Here is an 18,792-nt window from a genome sequence, read left to right as displayed (position 1 = left end):
CAAAGAAAGGTGTACGGAATGTACACTATCTGGTGGGGAAAAGGGCATTGTATGTGTGAATGGGTAATGGAGACTCATGATGGCAGGAATGGATGAGTGTTCCGTTGGTGTTCAGAGACATCACTTGACTGTGAAGCAGAATCTAGCAGATAAAAGAGGTGGCTGACATCTTGTGTTTCCACAGCAAAAGCTTGCTGAGCTGCAGAAGGACAAGGTGACTTGGGAAGCGCAGGTGGAGTCTCTGAGAACGGTGAAGGAAGCGGCAGAGAAGCCTGAACAAGAGGCGAAAGAAAAGCACAAAAATGCCTGGGATGGTAATCTTCCTATTTCTTTATACAGGTACTCCCTGACTTGCGACCTATGCGACCTGCGTCCATCCACACATACAACCGAAAATTTGTAAGAAAAATTATAAAATTTACGCAGTTTGTTGTCTTTGACAAACCATAAACAGGGATACAGAACATGTAAGAGTCAAAATGTGCATACTTGTTAGTCAGTGTCCCGGGGTCCGTCGGCTGGGTGCAGCCATCTCGATTCCTGTGCGCATACGCGAGTCTTGGGTTGGCACCTACACGAGAGTTAAGGGTGCAAATTCAATATTGTTAGAGCGCTTAACCGTGTAAAGTAAAAAAAAAAAATTTTTAAACAAATGTACACAATTCCAACATACCTCCATTCCAAGATCCGACTGATCCTCCGGTCCAAATTACGGTCGTAAGTCGGGAGTACTATACTTAATGATTGACACTACGATTAAGAATGAATGAATTGTGTATTTGTGAAATACTGGAGGGCATGGTGGATTGATTAATGTCCTCTTAGTCAGAGTCATGCTGCATGCAGTGGGATCTTTAGCTCACCCTGTCCATGCTGACCTATGAGTACCCATATGTTGAAAAACATGATGAAAAAAGCTCTCTTTGCCCACACAGTTTTCCCCTTTCCTCTTTGCGAGGTATGCACCAGCCTCTCATTCACCTTACTCATTGTCTCTCTTCCTCATCTGGACCTGAGTGGATAATTACCTCATCAATTGAGCCTATTGGCTGCACTTCTGCAAGTGACTGCAGTGGTTTTGAATGGTCGACATTTTCAATAATGTTTTATGATAGATGAGTAGACATCGGTCAGCATAGACAGGGTGAGCTAAAGATCCCAGTTTATGTATGTAGAATGACTCGGACTAAGAGAACATTCATCAATCCACCGTGCCCACTCCTGCATTGTTTCTCAGCAAAATTAAAGCTACTTTTATTTTGAGATTTTTTTTTTGTTCCAATTTTAAAGTTTTTGTTGTTCATTAGAAATCAGTAAGTCAAAGTCCTGATTCAAGTGTATGTTGTCAGCATTGGTTGATGCTATGGTATACGTAGACATTTTCTAAAAGTATACCAGTATGTAATTTAATTGCAACGTATGCCACGAGAAGCATGGCTTTTTTGTTCTCACCACTGAGCTTCTTCAACACTGCAGCTCCTGATGAATACAGTAAAACCCCCAGTATCCTACACTTATGGGGATTGGTAGACGCCTAAGTGAATTTTATGGTTCCTTGAGATTGCGTGTTGCATGGATTGGCAAACTAAAGGCAAAGCGCGGCAGTTTTAAAACTTCAGATGTTTTACCTATTTACGTATTTTCTGTGATTTTTTTTTTTTTGCCAGTCACTTGAGGCTGTCAGTTGTTTGAATTCCAGATAATATGGGTTTGTTTAACTGTACTTTCCCATCCTACTACCACAGCCCATTTCTACCCATCCAGAAAATTTAAAAAAACTGCATCTGTGGAGAGGCAAAGAGTAAATGTTTCCATTCTTATGAAGTATCCTCAAACTGAAATGTTAAATTGTTTCTTTTCGCGCAGTGCTTCCTCACCTGAGTGTTTCCAGCATTTGTTTCTGCTGATCTGGGCAGTTCCAGATTTTGGGATGGAAGTCATGGACTTGGTTCATCATCACTAAACTCCTTAAAATGGCTCGCAGAGCACATGTGTGTAAAGTTAAACTGTCCAATTTTTATTTAGATATGAATCCTTTATGTGACAAATGTAAAACAGGTGATGCCTCTTTAGTTCATTTGTTCTGGACTTGCCCTAGCTTAGAAAAATTTTGGAAGGATGTTTTTCAAACGTTATTGGCGATTCTAAATTTAAAATTGGAACCTTGCCCTTTAATTGCTCGTTTTGTATTATCTCAAGAGAATGATTTATTACCGACTTCCATTCAGAGCTGAATTTTACCTTTTACTTCATTGATAGCCAGATGATTGATTAACCATATTGATCAAATGGAAAGATAATACCCCACCTGCATGTGCACAGTGGCTAAACAATATATCTTGCTTAAATTTAGTTAAAAAAATTAGATGTGTAACCAAGGATGCAAATATTAAATTCCAAAAGACATGGGGCTCATTTATGGACAACTATCACTCTTTTGGAATATGAAGTTGTTCGATGTCAAGATAGTCCTTTGATCTGTTGAGGAGTCGGTGGTAATGAGGATCAATATCTGATGCATTTTGAAGGTCGAGCCCAAGTTCAAATCCCCTGCGGTTGCCTTATATGGAGCAGGCATGAGGGGCTGTTTGGCTGACTCCTCGTTGGTTTCTTCTTCTGTTCTCGTTTCCCGAGTTGTGTGCTGATATTATTCATTGAGCCATAGGATGTAGGAGCAGAAGTAGGACATTCAGCCCATCGAGTTCCCTTCCATTTAGATATATTTCTTCAGTATAAGGATATTAAAGGTTATGGAGAGAAGGCGGGGACGGGGTACTGAACTTTAAGATCAGCCATGATCTCGTTGAATGGCGGAGTAGGCTCGAAGGGTCGAATGACCTACTCCTGCTCCTATCTTCTATGTTTCTATGTTTAATCATGAGCTGATCCTCCTCCCCACTCAGCCCCATTAACTGGCCTTTCCCCCATTATTGTAATCAAAAACCTATAAATTTCTGCCTTAAATACACCCAACTGCCTGTGACAATAAATTCCACAGATTTATTTACCACTATCTGGCTAAGAAATTCCTTCACATCAGTGTTTTAAGCAGGTGGCCTTCAATCCTGAAGTGTGAGCTCTTGTCCTGAACTCTTCCACAATGGGAAACAGCCTTTCTACATCTACTCTGTCCATGTCTTCTGAAATGTTTCAATGAGATTCCACCTCATTCTCAGGCCAAGAGCTGTCAAACGCTTCTCGTATGATAACCCTTTCATTCATGGAACCATCCTTGTGAACCTCCTATGAGCCCTCTCCAACGTCAGCAAATCCTTTCACAAATGAGGAGCCCAGAACTGCTCACAGTACTCCAAGTGAGGTCTCAACAATGGCCAGTCTCCAGAGCCAATGGAGGAAGTTGAAGCTCTCTGCTGAATTAATGAAGCAGAGCTCCGTCATTCCCCACATGGTGGTGCCAAACTCCACGTTTTGGTCATTTGAGGAAACACCACTATCCAAAAATATTATCTTTCTTTCTCTCTTGATTTCAACGTTGCTAAGTGCCAGTCCCTTTGAGAACTTGGCTGGCAGATTATGTTGCCTTGATCTTCACAGAATGAATAAAAAATGAGTTCATTTCAGTTATATAATCCTGCGGTTTTTTGCTTATCTTCAGAGATTGATGTTCAGCTCTGTTATCTTTGTTAGGTAGAAATGCCTTCTGCAGTCTTGAAGATAAACCCTCCTGCTGTATAGTTTTACAAAGTATGTCAATACCCAAGATCAAAACAATATTCTCATTTGATTTAAAAAAGAAACTGTAGGTGCATCAGCATTAAATTTGCCAGCAATTAACATAGAAACATGCAATATTCTCACTAGGTTACATGCCTGGCACTCCTCCTTGTGTTCTTCAGGAATAGAACCACTCACTGGTCCACAACCAGGCTGAGTGGAGGAGGTTGTAGCTACAGACCCACCCTTGGCTGAAAAAATGGTGCAAGATAACATGAAGCATGTTGGGGGGGGGGGGGTCGGTGAATGAATCAATGACAAGGTCATTCCTTCAAGATTCTAATGAAAGCAATGAGCGTTTTGAGGAATTAAAACACGAAAATCTGCAGACACAGTAATTGAAGTAAGAATTACAACACTGGAAAAACTCAGCAAGTCAGACAGTATACTTTATACAGCAGATACAGAACCAATGTTTCGGGCTTGAGCCCTTCAAGAGTTTTGAAGAGCTTTGTATTTCCATGATGGTGAATGGTGGTTAAAGCAAGGTCAGGTGATGTCACTGTGCACCACAAGTCACTTTCAGATGTCCTTCAAGTGTCTGAAACATGAGTGTTATTGATCTGGATTAATGGTCAGTGCAAAATTACACCATGGACCGAAGGTGCTGATGAAGACCAAGTGATCGCTGAAACATGAGTAGCCGCTTTATTTTCTGCCGTAGAGAACCCAGCATTGGTTATATTGCGAAGCTGTAAAAACACTGAAATGCTGGAGGTATTCAGCATCTATAGGAGGCATCTATTTCCAACATTTCAGGTTTGAGTATTTGTGTTTTTACTACAATCACAGTGGTTTGCAGTCTCTCATGTTTCTCTCATATTGTGAAGCAGAGCAAGTAGGTCAATCACTGAAGTAACACAAAATACTGGAAGAAGTCAGCGGGTTCTGGCAGCAGGCATGGAAAATAAAAGGGATTCAATGTTTAAGGCCAAAAAAGTTAATCAGGTGTGGCAATAAACCATTAGAAGCCCGGATAAAAAGGTGGGAGGATAGGGGGAGAGGCACAGACTCAGATGATAGGTGAATACAGGTAAAAGGGTGGGGGAGGGGGGGGCGAAGAAATGGGTTAAAAGCAAGAAGCTAGGAGGTGATAGGAAGAGGCTGAGGAAGGAGGGGAGTTGAAGAAAGAAGGCGTGGGTGACAGATTTGGGACTAAGCTCGTTGATCATGTATTGTCTTGGTTTGCACAGGATATCTGAAGGTTAAATTCTCAAAAGTACTGGCACCTCACTGTGCTAAAATAGAAAGAAAGGATGTTATGGCTAGTAACATTTAGTTAGATGGGTGAGCAATTTGGAATGGCATTTAAACCTCAGTCATGTTTCATTCCACAAAGCATATTTCACTCTTTAATGTCATTTAATTGATATATCAGATGTTAGCAACAATGTATTTTGTGGAGGGGTGGTAAATTACTGTCAGCAACTGAGTCATATATGTACAGATGCACTGAAATTCTTGTTGCAGTTATGTCGATAATAAAATTGACTAATAAGCAATGTATCAATTAAATTAGCCCACGAGAGAAAAATACAAAGGATAGATAAATAGTCACAGTTTCAGTCAGTGGAAAGATGGAGTACAGTTAGGATATTGCGGGGAGGTTCCAAGATCCTGCCAGCTGTTGGTGGAAACACTGTTCTTGAACCCATGAGGTGCCAGACTTCTGTGTCAAGGCTTCAGAATGAAGAAAGTGATGGGGATCCTTTGTCTGCTTTCCTGAGGCCATGTCTCACATCATTGTCGTCAGCAGACAAGAGGCCAGCTCCCATGATGGTCTTGGCTTGGTTTGCCACTTCCTGCGGCCTTCTGCATTCCTGAGCACCCGAGTTTCCAAAGCAGGCTGTGATACTAACTAGATAGTATCCTGGCTGCATCACATCTACTCACAGCTGTGCATGTTTGGTCCAGGGATATCACATTTTCTCTTGCATTGTTGCCGAGTTGTGCAGTGATTTGGATTTTTTTTGCATTCATTTATTCATTGTCTTTTCCCCATATTCTTACTTTTTAAAAAGAAATCTTTTCCCTTTTCTGTTCTACATTCAGTTTGTAGTTACCCTCTCAGCCTCCCTTTAGTTGTGTACAGCCGACCATCTCTTGTTCCACAAGCGACTCTGGTTGTATGCTAATTACTTCCAAGCAGGAATATTGCTAGGTTAGTAAAATGTGTTCCTACAGCTTTAAACAGCAGTAACTTGTCTCTGTTGTCTATATTACAAAAGACCTTGACAAAACTGAGCAACTGATTCTATTTGCATTCGTCAGAGAATGTCTGCAAATCACTGTCACTGAGAGGTTCTCTCTACTCCTCAAATAAAAGATACCTCAAATCCTCGCGTGCCACTTGTGCTCTAGGAAATGAAGAGCAGCTTGCCAGCCAATAAATAATTCATGTGAGCAAATTATTTTTAAACGTGCAGGGTGAATATGATTCAGTGCAGTGGTACAGCATTTTTCTAGAGTGCATCATGAATATTTGCCCAATCTGCCTGTGCTTGCAAGGGGTGTTTTCTGATGACATCCGAGCAGCAGCAGAGAAGATTGAATGGTTTTAAATTAACCTTGAAACCAAGGTTATATATGCCCTAGAACTCCCCCCTTGCAATCTGTGGTTTTCTTTGTCGTATTTTCCAATTCAGTTTTGCAGCATTTTCTTTTGCATTAGCTGCAGCTGTCTCCGTGCAGTATGTCCTTGACAAGGGGAAGGAATGTTCGGTAAAGAGTAGCAAGGCTTTTTTGATATGACAAAACACTAGTTAGCATTATTTTGTGATGGCTGCTCTCTCACATTGTTGGAAGCTGTCATAATGTTTTGACCTTCAAAGTGAACAATTAAAAGGTGTGACAAGCAAAAACAACAGAAGCTTTTCAGTGAACCTTGGATGGACTTTATTTGTTGGTTTTGCTGCCTTGCCATCTTAGTTTAAATGACTCTTAATGTGCCTTTTCCTTTGACAGAGATTAAAGCTGCACAGAGGTTGGAGAAGAGCAAAGCCAGGGCTGCTGAAACATTTAAGGAGCTGGATGATAATGAAGATGGTTTGTGAGTGCATCAGCCTTTTCTGATTTCCCTTTTTCAAGTTTTTGTTTGCAATGTCCACCAATTAGCTACTCTTGCATTTTATTAGTGGGACTGAAAACAGTTCATCTTCTCTCCTTCTCACAAGGTCGGACTTCAAATTTACTCTAGTGTTTATTCACACAACTTGCGTCTAATCTCTCTGAATAAGCTCCTCATATTGCAGTTGCCTGCAGCTGCTGGTTTTCTCTTTGAGCATTCTTTTAAAACTTGGTCAGATCATCGAAAAGTAAAACAGTGGGCAGACGCTGTGGCTGAAATAAAAACACAATGCTGGAGAAACTCAGCTGGTCAAACAGTGTCCTTTATATACTGCCCAATTATACTGTAGTATTGACCTTTACACTGTTTGACCAGCTGAGTTCTCCAGCACTTTTTTTAGATCCTGTAGATCCTCTTTCCCAGTGTTAGATAGTGAAAGAAAAAGGTTTATAAAATTGTCTGAGGTCGCGTTGCAGCTGTGTGCCTCTTTTGGACAAGTACTGTATATTTCTATGCAGATGTACCCTGTATAATATGGTTTTGATATAATGCAGTCGGTCCCCATCTTGAGTGGGCAATCACTGCCCCGGGCAGAAGGCAGGCATCCAACGATCACCTGGCTCTGTGTCTCCGCAGCCCTGAGACCGCCTCCACCCCCTCCTCACCTGATGGGTTGGGCATGATGAGCATTGCGGCTGAGTTGGCTGGAGACCGGCGAGGGGAGTCGGAACTAAAGAAGTGTAAACTAGACTTGATGATAAATATCTTCTTGAACAATCGTCACTTATTGCCAATAAAGATCTTTGTCAGTTTTCTGTATCCCTTTTAAATATTTGATCCACATGTTTGCATAAGAGTTCTAGGTAAAAGAATAAATAATTATAGGATTGGAACATATCATTAAAGCAAGTTGTAATAATGCTTTGATAGTGCTGTTTTCCATAACACTCAACTTGTTTGGAACGTATTAACCATGTTATACAAGGTAGACCTGAATGAATACTTGTCCTGCATAATGTTGTTTGTACGTGTCTTGTGTCTGGTTGTGTGTCTGCGTGTTTTTGCTGTTTCGTCGGATTGTACTTGTGCAATCAGGTGACAATAAACGTGTATCAAAGCAAATTGAAGAAAAATCTTTATATTGAACACTGATGTTTTTACTGATTAGAAAATAAGTTTGAGCGCACAGTTTTGGAACGATCCAATGTCTGCTCTTTCATCTATTAAAGAGATGGAGCTGCATGGTTGGCAGAGCTGCAACTGGGGTTCGAATCCAGCGCTGTTTGTCAGCAGTGTACGTTTTCTCCGCATCTGCATGGGTTTCCTCTGGATATTCTGGTTTCCTCCCAAGTTCAAATCAGACAGAGGTTGCAGGTCAATTGGGAGGCATGAGCAGTATCAAATGAAATTCAAAAGAACAGTGAGCTTTTCCCTTTTCTTCGTGGGTGCTTCCAAAATTTGTATGCAATTTAAATCCAAGTTTGGAGTCCATTATCTTATTGGATCAAATTTAATTTGTGGTCTCTGATGGAAGACAGCAATTTTTAAAGCATTGATTTTTGAGACCGATATAAAGGAAAGAAAAATGTGAATTGAATTGGTTTTTTTTCTTTTCAGTATTTCAGTGAATGAAATTCAGACTCATACAGAGTTGGACAGCGATGGGGATAGTATGGTTTCCGAGCAGGAAGCTGAGGTACAACAGCAACTTTATCTTTGCTAGAGTTCTACCGTCTGTCATAGAAAGATTGAAAGTGGTACATCTCTGACTAATACTGTGGTTACTGGTGTCATTTGTTAGTTCCCAGCCTGCAGATTGGATTAAATCTCCCAATTCTTACTATCCCCTTCTTCTCATTTTTTACCAGATTTGTTAACCAGTGGAATGTAATTGATACAAATGACTTAGAAAAACCAAAAACCTCCTCTTCATTTGTACGCTCATTATTTGAAGGTGGGCGCCAACCCCTGTATTTAGTTTTGCCAAACTTATCCAATTCAAGGACTTTGCACCCTATGCTGCCCCAAAGATGATTTATGGCTCTCTTTTTGTCCTTTCATTTAGTGTACTCTTTCACATCCACGTACTTCTGCACTTTCTACCAACTTCCCCAGAGCAAAGGGGTTCAGCTTGTACACTTAACAACTGCATTTCTTCTGTTGGTTAAACTGATGCTACACATGGGCCAGGGAGTGAATTTGAGTGCCTTGGTCAATCATTCCCAGTATTTTTTTTTCCCTCTCTGCTGCTTTCATGGCTCACAAGGTTTCTTATTCTGGGAAGTAGATCAATGTACTTGAAAGTTTTGATGCTGTTTCTGGAAGATGGAGTTTTAGGATTTGGGGAGAATTTCTGAATTCTGCAAAAAATTCCAGGTTTCTAAGTTGAAATGTGGCTGTGGGATTTCTGATCAGAATTGAGAAGTAAATTATGATAAAGAATGTCTAATTTTTATTTTAAATAATTTCCTTTAGACCCTACTGGGAGGAGCCAATCAGGTTGATGCTACCAGCTTCCAGGAGTCTGTGTGGGCAGGCATCCAGGACAAGTACAAGTCTGAGGTAGTCAATTTGGTTTGCCTTCAAGTTGTATCTTTTAAGTGTGCTAAATTTATAACTTATCAGAGATACATTGATTTCCTGTTGGAGTACAATACCCTCTAATGCTAATGATCATTTGGCTTATTGAAGTGACTATATATGAAGAAGACAAGCCTTTGTTTGGAGCTGTTCAGACATGGACGCATGGTGTCCTTTTTTTTTTTAAATTTTTTATTTTTCACACCATAAACCCCATTAACCATGATGCACACTTTTTAATTTATTCTTAATCAACATGAGCACATTGGAAACAATGGAAATCAGTTGGGTTTTGACATTCTGTTGCATTTTCGTCTTCCTGAGACTCCAATTATAGTTCAGTTAGCTAAAATAATATGCATAGGAAACCGCAATACGCCTTGTGCTGATGTTCAGTTTCAGTTGCCTACCTGATCCCCATAATTCTGTGGTTCCTTTGACCCTAGAGTCTGTTGGTTCCAGTCTCCGATGCCTGTCCCGCATCGGACTGGTCAGCCACAAACGAGCCTGCAGCTGACGTGGACTTTTTACCCCCTCCATAAATCTTCGTCCGCGAAGCCAAGCCAAAGAAAGAGAGAGTCTGTTGGTTCCAGTCTTGAATACTCTCAAGTACTAATTATTCATAGCTCTCTGACATTTGGAACTGTCTACTTATCTCAGTTACTTTGTACACTTCCAGAAGCTTACTGCCTCTAATTTTTAGTTATACATTGGCAGAAGCCTTCACCTAATGGGAACCACAGATGAGCTTCTGAAAAATTGAGGCCAAATCCAATCTATTAGCTAATCTAATCTGCTAAAGATCCAGCTGCGCTGGGTGGGTCACGTCTCCAGAATGGAGGACCATCGCCTTCCCAAGATCGTGTTATATGGCGAGCTCTCCACTGGCCATCGTGTCAGAGGTGCACCAAAGAAGAGGTACAAGGACTGCCTAAAGAAATCTCTTGGTGCCTGCCACATTGACCACCGCCAGTGGGCTGATCTCGCCTCAAACCGTGCATCTTGGCACCTCACAGTTCGGCGGGCAGCAACCTCCTTTGAAGAAGACCGCAGAGCCCACCTCACTGACAAAAGGCAAAGGAGGAAAAACCCAACACCCAACCCCAACCCACCAATTTTCCCCTGAAACCGCTGCAACCGTGTCTGCCTGTCCCGCATCGGACTTGTCAGCCACAAACGAGCCTGCAGCTGACGTGGACATTTAGCGCAAAGCTGTTACATTGCCAGCGATCAGGACTGGGGTTCGAATCCTGTGCTGATGGTAAGGAGTTTGTGTGTTCTCCCCGTGTCTATGTGGGTTTTTCTCCTGGGACTCCAGTTTTCTCCCACTTTTCAAACATACCAGGAGTTGTAGGTCATATGGATGTAATTGGACACAGGCTTGTGGGTTAAAAGGGCATGTTAATGTACTTTATGTATGTTTAAATTTAAACTCAGCAGGTCAACCAGAATCTGGGGGAGAAAAAGAATGGTCGACATTTCCAGCCAAAGCTCTTCATCAGGACAGCTGATTTGACGAAAAATTCGAATTTGGTGCCCCTGCATCTTAACTGCATGGCTTGTATTTCACAAGCCTCTTGAGACCAATCATCCTTTTTGTGTGACAGGCAGTAACCGAGACTCCGATTGCCCCAGAGATTCCTGTGGAAGGTGAAGCAGACAGCAGTCCTAAACTGGACCATGAAGATCAGAGGGTGAGTGACGACGACGCCGATGATTATGGCGAAGACCAAGATGACGGTGTTGATGATGACGATGGCGAAGATGACGATGGCGAAGATGAAGATGGCGAAGAAGAATATAAGGTAATTTAAAGGAAACAAGATACTATTGAGATTGAACTTAAATGTTTGAAATCTTCGGAGATCCAGAGCAGCAGAGTTGCCTTTTATATATGAGATTTTGATCCATCGAGAGCTGGTTTGCTGCTATCTCACATTTGAGAGTTGTGTGCTTGCTGTCAGTCATCAAGCATGAACTGTAACCATGGCAGCTATCTTGCAGTGACTGCCCCGAAGCATTCTGGCTTCTCAGTAGAAGAGAGGAGAAAAATCTCACTGCTCCTGTACAGCTGATACACAAAATAGGACTTTCTTCACTATCAGTTAAATAAAAGTTAATAGAATGATAAAATTATACTGCATGGAAGGGAGCCATCATTCTGTAGTGCCTATGGCATCTCTTGATGCATGTAATCCCACTCTGCTACCCTGTAAATGTTTTCACTTGAACTATTTATCCTGTTCCCTTTTGAAAGTTGTTTTGAGCCTGCTTTCTCTGCCCTTTCAGGTAGTGAATTGCAGTTCACATCTTGCACTCTCTCTCTCTCTCTCTCTCTCTCTCTCTCTCTCTCTCTCTCTCTCTCTCTCTCTCTCTCTCTCTCTCTCTCTCTCTCTCTGCTTTAGAAAGTTAACTTGGGCTCTTTTGACAATAACTTGTGTATCTTTTCTGGTTGGCAATAGGTCCTTGATTTATTCAGTCAAAACCTTTTCATGATCTTGCATACAGTTCTATCTCTTGCACTAATTCTGTTGTGTGACTATTCTTGGAAGTCTATTGCATTTCCTTTCAGGCCTTGATAGTCTTTCATATGTGTGGCGCCTGAAACCCATGTTTTGTAAAGATTCAGTGTAACTTCCTTTTATAAGTGAGTTGTTTGTAAGATGACCCTTTCCTCATTAAACTTGTGTAGGCTTCAAAGTTTTGTGCACCTAGTAGCCAAATCTTGAATCTTGCATTCTTAAGCAATTTGCCAATCAGAATGTGAGTGCAGAGATTAGGGCAGAAGGACAAAAGCATGTGCTCTGAGTTGGTGAGGAGGGGCAGGCAGGGGACAAGATGTAAAGGTAGCTGGTTAGAGTGGTTGAAATGTATCTATTTCAACATTAGGAGTATTAGGAATAAATGGGATGAATTTAGAGCATGGATCAGTATGTGGAACTACAATGTTGTGGCCGTTATTGAAACTTGGCTAGAGGAAGGGCAAGATTAGATGATGCAGATATTGGGGTTTAAATATTTTAAAAGGAATATGATGGGAGGTAGAAAAGGGGGAGGAGTAGCATTACTGGTTGGGGATAGTATCACTGCTGTAGAAAGCGAAGGCGCTGCAGAGGGAGTGCCCATTGAGTTGGTGTGGGTGGAAGTCAAAAAATAGGGAAGGAGCTGTCACTGTGCTGAGAATAGTCTATAGGCCCTCAAATAGCCCTCAGGACACTGAGGAGCAGATAAGCAGGCAAATTTGGAATGGTATGGGAAATTCATGGTGGTAATTATGGGTGATTTCAACTTCCCTAATATTGACTGGCACCTACTGACTGCAAGAGAGATAAATGGGACTGAATCTGTCAGGTGTATAGAAGGATTCCTGACACAGTATGTGGACTGGCCGACTAGAGGATAGGCCATTCTGGACCTGGGGAATGAACCAGGTCAGATGGCAGATACCTCGGTGAGGGAACCTTTTGGTGAGAGTGACCACAACTCCATTAGCTTCAATGTAGCTATGGATAAGGATAAAAACAGTCACTGGGGAAGGGTTAATTCTGAAGGGATGAGTCAGGAACGTGAAAATAAATTGGAACAGATGTTTAAGGGTGAGAGGACAGAAGTAATGTGGAGGGTTTTGGGACCAACTGTGCTGGGTCCAAGATAGATTTCCATTGGGACAAGAAAAGGATGGTAGGAAGAGGGAACCATGGCTAACAAAACTGGTGTGGCAACTAGTTGAAGAAGGAAACGTATATTAGATATGGGAAGCAGGAAACAGTAAGGGGTCATGAGAAGTATATGTAGTCAGGAAGGAGCTTAAGAAAGGACGGGAGAGCTCAAAAGGGGCATGAGAAGGCCTTGGCACATAGAATTAAGGAGACCCCCAAGGTGTTCCAGGTGTATGTGAAGAACAGAACAACGTGCCTGGAGGCAGAGGAGGTTGGGGAGGTCCTAAATGAATTCTTTGCGTCAGTATTCAAGAGAAAAGGACCTTGATCACGGTGAGGTCGAAATTGAACAGGCCTGTGTGCTGGATGATGTAGAGATTAAGGAAGTCTAATTGAGTTTTTTGAGGAGGTAACAAAAGAAATTGATGAGGATAGATGTGGTCTACATGGATTTTAGTAAGGCATTTGACAAGGTCCCCCATGAGAGGCTGGCACAGGATTAGTGGAACCTTGGCTGTGTGGATAAAAAACTGGTTTATAGTAAGAAAGTAATAGTGGAAGGAAAGTATTCTGGCTAGAGGTTGGTGACTAGTGGAGTGCTACAAGGGTCTGTTCTGGGACTTCTGCTCCTTGTGATTTTTATAAATGACCTGGATGAAGAAGCGGAACAATGGGCCAGTAAGTTTGTGGATGACACAAAGGTTGGAGGAGTTGTGGATGGAGCTGAAGAGGATATAGACAGGATGTAGAGTTAAGCAGAAAAGTGGCAGATGGATTTCAATCAGGATAAGTGTGAGGTGATGTGTTTTGGAAGGATAAACCAGAAGGCTGAGTACAGGTTTTTTTTTTAAATTTTTTATTTTTCACACCATAAATCACAATAGCCATGATATACACTTTTTCTTTTTCACACATTTACAGTGACTTTTTCTCCCCCACCCCATCCCTCCTCCCAAGCCACCCCCCCACCCCCCCCCTCTCATCCATTTTAGGTATACAATCTAGGTTGCATTAATTCAGTCAGACAATGTTGTCATTCAACAAAAATACACCAGAAATTCTACAGAGTCCATTCTTTTCTTTCCTTCTCCTTCCATCAACTTAGGTAATGTTTGTCCCCGGTAGGTTTTCGCTATTGTATTTAATGTAAGGCTCCCATACTTGTTCGAATATTTCAATATTATTTCTTAAACTATATGTTATTTTTTTCTAATGGAATACATTTATTCATTTCTATATACCATTGTTGTATTTTCAAATTATCTTCCAATTTCCAGGTTGACATAATACATTTTTTTGCTACGGCTAGGGCTATCTTAACAAATCTTTTTTGTGCATCTTCCAAGTCAATTCCAAATTCTTTATTTTTTATGTTACTTAGGAGAAAGATCTCTGGATTCTTTGGTATATTGTTTTCTGTTATTTTATTTAATATCTGATTGAGATCATCCCAAAGTTTTTCTACTCTCTCACATGTCCAGATTGCATGAATTGTTGTTCCCCTTTCTTTTTTACATCAAAAACATCTATCAGATACTGTTGGGTCCCATTTATTTAACTTTTGCGGTGTAATGTATAGTCTGTGTAACCAATTATATTGTATCATACGCAGCCTCGTATTTATTGTATTTCTCATCGTTCCAGAACATAATTTCTCCCATGTTTCTTTTTTTATCTTTATATTTAAATCTTGTTCCCATTTTTGTTTAGTTTTACCATTTGTTTCCTCATTCTCCTTTTCTTGCAGTTTAATATACATATTTGTTATAAATCTTTTGATTAACATTGTATCTGTAATCACATATTCAAGGTTACTTCCCTCTGGTAAACTCAAATTGCTTCCTAATTTATCTTTCAAGTAGGATCTCAGTTGGTAATATGCCAGCGCTGTATCTCCAGTTATATTGTACTTATCTCTCATTTGTTCAAAGGATAAGAATCTACTTCCTGAAAAACAATTTTCTATTCTTTTAATCCCTTTTTTTTCCCATTTTCTAAAGGAAAGGTTGTCTATTGTAAAAGGGAGTAGCTTATTTTGCGTCAATATTAGTTTTGGTATTTGATAATTTGTTTTATTTCTTTCTACATGAATCTTCTTCCATATATTGAGGAGATGGTGTAATACTGGAGAAGTTCTATGTTGTACCAATTTTTCGTCCCATTTATATAATATGTGTTCAGGTATCTTTTCCCCTATTTTATCTAATTCTAGTCTCGTCCAGTCTGGTTTTTCCCTTGTTTGATAAAAATCTGATAGGTACCTTAATTGTGCGGCTCTATAATAATTTTTGAAGTTTGGCAATTGTAAGCCTCCTTGTTTATACCATTCTGTTAATTTATCTAGTGCTATCCTCGGTTTCCCCCCTCTCCATAAAAATTTCCTTATTATTTTCTTTAACTCTTTGAAGAATTTTTCTGTCAGTTGTATTGGCAATGCCTGAAATAAGTATAGTATCCTTGGAAAAATGTTCATTTTAATACAGTTTATCCTTCCTATCAGTGTTAGTGGTAGCTCTTTCCAATGCTCTAAATCGTCCTGTAATTTTTTCATTAGTGGATTGTAATTGAGTTTATATAATTGGCCTAGATTTTTGTTTATTTGTACACCTAGGTATCTTATTGCCTGCATTTGCCATCTGAATGGGGATTCCTTCTTAAATTTTGAGAAATCCGCGTTATTCATAGGCATTGCTTCACTTTTATTTACGTTTATCTTGTATCCCGACACTTCTCCATATTCTTTCAATTTCTTATATAGTTCTTTTATTGATAGTTCTGTTAAGTACACTATCACATCATCCGCAAATAGACTGATTTTATATTCCCTGTCTTTTATTTTTATTCCTTTTATATTATTATCTATTCTTATCGATTCTGCTAGTGGTTCTATAGCTAGTGCAAACAATAATGGTGATAGTGGGCATCCCTGCCGCGTTGACCTGCTTAAGTTAAATTGCTTTGATACATGTCCATTTACTATCACTTTCGCTAACGGTCCCTTATATAATGCTTTAATCCAATTAATATACTTCTCCGGTAAACTGAATTTTTGCAATACTTTGAACAAGTAATTCCATTCTATTCTGTCGAAGGCCTTCTCTGTGTCTAAAGCAACTGCTACTGCAGGTGCTTTATTTCCTTCTACTGCATGAATTAAGTTAATAAATTTACAAATATTGTCTGTTGTGCGTCTTTTTTTGATAAATCCAGTTTGGTCTAAATTTACCATTTTCGGTACCTGTTCTGCTAATCTGTTTGCTAATAGTTTAGCTATTATCTTATAATCTGTGTTTAGCAGAGATATTGGTCTATATGATGCTGGTGAGAGTGGATCTTTCCCTTGTTTTAGTATCACTGTAATTATTGCTGTTTTACATGAATCTGGTAAGTTTTGTGTCTCATCAATCTGGTTGATTACATCCAGGAGGGGCGGTATTATTAGATCTTTAAATGTTTTGTAGAATTCTATTGGGAGTCCATCCTCTCCTGGTGTCTTATTATTTGGTAATTTTTTTATTATCTCTTGTATTTCTACTGTTCCAAATGGTTCTGTTAATTTATTTTGTTCCTCTATTTGTAGTTTTGGTAGTTCAATTTTAGTCAAAAATTCATCTATTTTCCCTTCTTTCCCTTCGTTTTCAGTTCGGTATAATTGTTCATAGAATTCTCTGAAGTTTTCCTTAATTTCTTTTGGATTATATGTAATTTGTTTGTCTTTTTTCCTTGTTGCCAATACCATTTTCTTAGTTTGCTCTGTCTTAAGCTGCCATGCTAGGATTTTGTGTGTTTTTTCACCTAGTTCATAGTATTTCTGTTTTGTCTTCATTATATTCTTCTCCACCTTATATGTTTGTAATGTTTCATATTTTATTTTTTTATCCGCCAATTCTCTTCTTTTGGTTGTATCTTCCTTTATTGCTAATTTTTTTTCTATGTTTACTATTTCCCTTTCCAACTGCTCTGTTTCCTGATTATAGTCCTTCTTCATCTTGGTTGCATAACTTATTATTTGTCCTCTAATGAATGCTTTCATTGCGTCCCATAGTATAAACTTATCTTCCACTGATTCCGTATTTACTTCAAAGTACATTTTTAATTGTTTTTCAATAAATTCTCTAAAATCCTGTCTTTTAAGTAGCATGGGGTTTAATCTCCATCTATACATTCTTGGAGGGATGTCCTCTAGCTTTACTGTCAGTATTAAGGGTGAATGGTCCGATAGCATTCTCGCTTTATATTCTATTTTTCTTACTCTATCCTGCATACTAGCTGATAACAAAAATAGGTCTATTCTTGAGTATGTTTTATGTCTAGTCGAATAGTATGAGTATTCCTTTTCTTTTGGGTTTTGTTTCCTCCATATGTCCACAAGTTTCATTTCTTGCATTGATTTAATTATAAATTTGGTTACTTTGTTCTTCCTGTTAATTTTTTTCCCCGTTTTATCCATATTTGGATCCAAATTCAGATTGAAATCCCCTCCTATTAGTATGTTCCCTTGCGTATTAGCTACCTTCAAAAAGATATCTTGCATAAACTTTTGATCTTCTTCGTTAGGTGAATATATATTAAGTAGATTCCAAAGCTCCGAATATATCTGACATTTTATCATAACATATCTCCCTGCTGGATCTATTATTTCCTCTTCTATTTTAAATGGCACATTTTTGCTAATTAATATAGCCACTCCTCTTGCTTTTGAATTATACGATGCTGCTGTTACATGTCCTACCCAATCTCTCTTTAATTTCTTGTGCTCCAATTCAGTTAAGTGTGTTTCTTGGACAAATGCTATATCTATTTTTTTCCTTTTTCAGTAAATTTAGTAGTTTCTTCCTTTTAATTTGGTTATGTATTCCATTAATATTTAAAGTCATATAGTTCAGCGTAGCCATTTTATATTTTGTTTATCTTCTCTTTCCATTTTTCCATCATTACCTTTCCTCCTTTTCCATTTTGTTTTCTTATTTTCAACTCTTTACCAGACAACATTCCTACAACATCCAACATTTTCCTTATTCTCCTATTTCTATCTTCTTTATCCCCAATCTCCCCTTCCCCTCCTGAGTTGTCCTTTATCCCTTGTCGGACAACCACATCTCCCCTCTCCATTTGGATTTGCGAATCCACTCGCAAGCGTCAACTGATTTTGCAGTGACCGCTCTTTTCCCCCACCCAGCCCCCCCCAGAAAAGATTTCACTTTTCATATGTCACAAAGGTCACTCTTTTAATTCCCTCCTTATTCTCTCTATTCCATTACCTTCCCTTATTAATTCTTGTCTATACTATTTATGTTTTCCTCTAATTACAGATACTTTCACGTATGCCCATTGTCTCTATTCACTCTTATACCTCTTTACCCGCATACATATCAATCGTGGTCATTTTTACTCTCATTACCCGTCTTCATCCCTCAGTCTATTTTTGTAATTGTTCTGCAAATTTTCGTGCTTCTTCTGGATCCGAGAACAGTCTGTTTTGTTGTCCTGGAATAAATATTTTCAATACCGCAGGATGCTTCAGTGTAAATTTATATCCTTTCTTCCATAAAATCGCCTTTGCTGTATTGAACTCTTTTCTCTTCTTTAGGAGTTCAAAACTTATATCTGGATAAATGAAGATTTTTTGCCCTTTATACTCCAGTGGTTTGTTGCCCTCTCTTACTTTTTCCATTGTCTTCTCCAGTATCTTTTCTCTTGTAGTATATCTTAGGAATTTTACTACAATAGATCTTGGTTTTTGTTGTGGTT

The 18,792-nt window shown here is 39.4% G+C and overlaps 1 protein-coding gene across 2 annotated transcripts in view; it reads left to right on the top strand.

Annotated features, from left to right (window-relative positions):
• Positions 1–18,792, top strand: part of prkcsh (PRKCSH beta subunit of glucosidase II) — an 83,445-nt gene that overhangs the window by 21,950 nt on the left and 42,703 nt on the right. The window contains exons 6-10 of one of the 2 annotated variants that reach the window (XM_069927195.1): positions 185–314; positions 6,700–6,784; positions 8,420–8,498; positions 9,278–9,364; positions 10,990–11,187. In XM_069927195.1, the coding sequence (XP_069783296.1) occupies positions 185–314; positions 6,700–6,784; positions 8,420–8,498; positions 9,278–9,364; positions 10,990–11,187 (579 nt within the window). The remainder of the gene's footprint in view (positions 1–184; positions 315–6,699; positions 6,785–8,419; positions 8,499–9,277; positions 9,365–10,989; positions 11,188–18,792) is intronic. The other variant, XM_069927196.1, reaches the window with a different exon arrangement.

This window comes from Narcine bancroftii, chromosome 3 (assembly GCF_036971445.1).
Source record: "Narcine bancroftii isolate sNarBan1 chromosome 3, sNarBan1.hap1, whole genome shotgun sequence".
Lineage (NCBI taxonomy): Eukaryota > Metazoa > Chordata > Chondrichthyes > Torpediniformes > Narcinidae > Narcine > Narcine bancroftii.
The sequence above is the reverse complement of the archived record's forward strand: the minus strand, read 5'-3'. Positions and strand labels throughout refer to the sequence as shown.